The sequence below is a fragment of the Caenorhabditis remanei genome, chromosome IV (genome assembly GCF_010183535.1).
Source record: "Caenorhabditis remanei strain PX506 chromosome IV, whole genome shotgun sequence".
NCBI lineage: Eukaryota > Metazoa > Nematoda > Chromadorea > Rhabditida > Rhabditidae > Caenorhabditis > Caenorhabditis remanei.
Genome location: NC_071331.1, coordinates 23,827,036 through 23,830,907, shown reverse-complemented (window position 1 = coordinate 23,830,907; position 3,872 = coordinate 23,827,036). Strand labels below are relative to the sequence as shown.

General features: G+C 35.2%; 1 protein-coding gene across 1 annotated transcript; it reads right to left on the bottom strand.

Annotated features, from left to right (window-relative positions):
- Positions 1–728: 728 nt before the first annotated feature.
- On the bottom strand, positions 729–3,872 carry GCK72_015999 (uncharacterized protein; the record flags this gene model as incomplete). Its single annotated transcript, XM_053731256.1, has 3 exons — positions 729–1,341; positions 3,621–3,697; positions 3,741–3,872. 3 exons carry the CDS (start codon positions 3,870–3,872, stop codon positions 729–731), a joined length of 822 nt encoding a protein of 273 aa, XP_053586028.1.

Below are 3,872 nucleotides of genomic sequence, written 5' to 3'. Positions count from 1 at the left end.
TGCTCATGGTGTGACATTCAGAATTACTATGGCTCACTCTCAAAGTTGGTCATTTTCCACTGAAAACAGCCAAAGTTGATACCTTTTTGTCCGGTACTGTATATGTTACAGTCAACAAGGAAAATGACTTTACTCTTCACTTATCGATGTTTATCGCATTGTAGGAAAAACTAATTTTCCTGAAACAGTGAAAAATTTTGTCTCGAAAGTGTGGGAGATGTAGATTAACATAGAAATAGTAAAATTATACACTTTTTTCAGAATCAAAATTTCAAATTTTGTGTTATAACCTTGCAGATTGTTCGAAACTGTAAAAGCGGAGCTCATATTACTAATTCAAATCTGATATTTGAAATATCAGAAAGTTATTAAACTTTATTGAAATTCAAGACATGTAATGCTATCGCATAGTATCTTTAAATCTTTAATCACTAACTTTGACAAACGGTACAAAAACTGTTATTTTTTCCGCTTCACAGGAATTTAAAATGTTTTTATAACACAACGATGAAATATTGCTCTATTTACCACTAGGAAAAATTATAAGAATATTGAAACAGAGAATTTTCTAAAAAACGTTGGAATAGTAAGAATACAATTAATATTGCATAAGGTTGAATTGAAACAGTAAATAGTAGAAATTTTAATATATAGTTTAAGGAATATGCACAATAAAATACTTGATACAAGATAATTATCTTAATTACCAATTAACTTCCGAAACGATTTCACCACTGCGACATCAACTGAATCGTCTTATTCAACTCCTCAATCCTCTCCTCCATTCCCTTTTTCTCCTCCTCATTTCTACTCACAAGCTCCGCCTTCTCCAACTCATTCGTCTCAATAATCATAGATATTTGTTGATTCGCAAACTGTAATTCCTCTTTTGTTCGCGCCAATTCATCTTTCACATTGTAGAAAACGGAGCGGGTGTTGTTAAAAGTGGTCACTTCTTCATCGATTTGTTTCGAAAAAGCTGAGAAAAGGGGCGGGGCTTCACCGGTGCTCTTAAACTTCTTCGCTAGTTCATTTCGAAGATTTTCAATTTCATTGTCCTTGAAACCCACGACATCCTTTAGTTCCAAAGCCTCTATCTTCTTCTTTTCCAGTTTTTTCTTCAACTTGTTAAGCTCCGCCCTCATTCCAGCTTCATCACCCTCTTCTAGCTCCTCATCCATTCTCTCCGTTCGCTCCAAATTCTTAATTGTCTCATTTTTCCTTTTCAACTCCTCCTCAAGGTGATCCTTGTCAAATTCCAAATCTGATATCGTTTTTCCTTGGCGCATAATGGTCCGACGCAGTTCTTGGATGTAGTCCTGTTGTTTTTGGGAAGGGGATCTGGAAATTAGGTGAACGTAACATTTAATGCCAATAACTTTGGAAACAACAAAGTTTGGTAATTGGGAAACTTTGAAATAGTAAAAAAAATATGATTTATCTTTATTTTTAAGTTACTAAATTGTACAAAAACAGCATTAGATAGATAATTTTAGCTCGGGTTATTACCATACTTGCAAGCCGGGCCGGCCCGTAACTCGCTTCAAACGCAATATTATGATCTGAAAAATATACCAAAATGTAGATCTCAGCGAGTTCTATGTCCGTGACCTACTACGGGCCGGATGTCTATTCGTTAATATGCCGGCGGACCGGGCTAGAATGACTTTTTTGGCCATTATCGAGTTTTTTGGCACTTTTTCCCGGCCCGCGACCCAATAACAAATATTCATCCGGCCCGTATTATATCAGTGACATAGAACTCGTCGAGATCTACATTTTGGTATATTTTAGAAATCATAATATCGCAATTTAAGCAAGTTACGCGCCGGTCCGTATTGACCCGTTTCGGCCCGGTTTGCAAGTATAGTTATTACTACTAGAATTATCGATCAAGGAATCAAAGTAAAACTAATCGTTATCACAAATATTGTTATCGAGCCTTATCAACAAACCGGATATTTGAGTATCAAATCAAAAATCCAATTAATAAAAGCGAATTTTGAAACAGTGAAAACTTCCTTAAGTGAGTTTTTCAGTGATTACGTCTTATTGCTGTCGAAAGCAGGAAAAATGAGTATTACGTTTTTTGTCAATTCAGAAGAAATCCTATTTTGCTGATTGGAAATAGTATAATTTGCTGATTCTGATAATCAATTTTAAGTTACAAGAGTACATCGATCAACCAAGAAACTACTCGTAATCACATAAATTCTTATTGTGAAACAGTAATTTTAAAACTGCAGTGCACAGTCTTCTACACAGCGAAAAAGAACTGCAAGAAACGTGAAGCCGATTTTTTCACGGTTTAATTCAATTCTTTTTTTAAAGATTTTTAGACGGCAGAATGGATGAAAAAAGGTCCCATCCATCAGAATTGTGGAAAATGAAATTCTCTATCTTATGAGCCAGAAAACGTGAATTTTGGTCAGAAATTGACTTTTTTGATACAGAAAAACAGATTTTCAGAAAAATTAGATTTTCAGCAATTTCAGCCAATATTTCTTTTTCTGATAACAGTAACAGGTTCGGAGCATTCTCAAGTACATTATGTGCAATTTTTGTTTGAAACTGTTTTCTGCCAAAAAAAGTTATACTCATTTTTCTGAAAATCTGTTTTTCTGTATCAAAAAAGTCAATTTCTGACCAAAATTCACGTTTTCTGGCTCATAAAATAGAGAATTTTATTTTCTACAATTCTGTAGGATGGAACTTTTTTTCATCCATTCTGCCGTCTATAAACCTAAAAATACTGCATTTTCTGTGCAAAAAATAAAAGAATTGAATAAAAACGTGAAAAAATCGCCTTCACGTTCCTTGCAGTTTCTTTTATGTCCGCAATTGGAAAAAAATGGAAAAAAGAGCCTGATATAAAAACTTTCCACATTTTGAAGCCCTATAAGTCGCTTTCTATGTAAAAATATCAAAAATTCAGGTTACTGTTTCAAACCTTTGACTAAATTTCAACAATTTTAATACGCAGCGATATTGATGTCGCTGCCTTACAATCATAAAAGCCTTCCTGAAAATTCTTTTAAAATTTTAAAACATGCAACGAAAAATGAGGCTCTAATGATTAACAACAAAATCTATAAGTTTCAAAAAAAGATGAAACAGTAAAAGTTTGCCAAAATATGGTCAGACCGACAGTTTGTAGGGTGTTACTCAATTAAAAGGTACGGATTCCGAAAAATGTTACTGTTTCAATAAAAGGCTCCGCGACAATTCGCAACTACGACATTTCGCAACCACGACGTTTTGCAACCACACCGCATTTGCATACATAGGTCAGTTGAAAATGTGGAAACCGAAAGGTCTGGGAACATATTTGAAAACATTAGATAGAAGAAAAAAAGTATGTCCCTTTTTCTAATAAAACTAGGTCAAACTATTGCTAGTTCTATGGTTGGGAAACGTAGTAGTTGCAAAATGTCACAGTTGCGAAATAAACAGTTGCGAAGTGTCGTAGTTGCGAAACTACGTGAGTTGCGAAATGTCGCAGTTGCTTAATGTCGCAGTTGTGAATTGTCGCGGAGCCCAATAAAACGGCGATCGAATTGTCACATCAGACCCTCTTCCACATTTCCCACTTTTCTTGAAACAGTAATTTTCAGACTCACTTCTGAATATTGAATCCCATCATTCTCTTTTCCGGTGTCTCATTCTTTGTTGGTGATGACACGACTGGGGCAACAATCTGGAAAATTATAAATCAGAAAATTACAAAAAATTTTGCTCACCTCCTCTTCTTCCATTTCTTCCTCAGCACTGTATTCATAGATTGTTTTGTTCAGGTCGGCGGGTTCCTCGGAGGCTGGCGTGACTTCGGCGCTTTTGGTGGAAAAATTCTGCTGGCCAAAAGGGGAAGACAT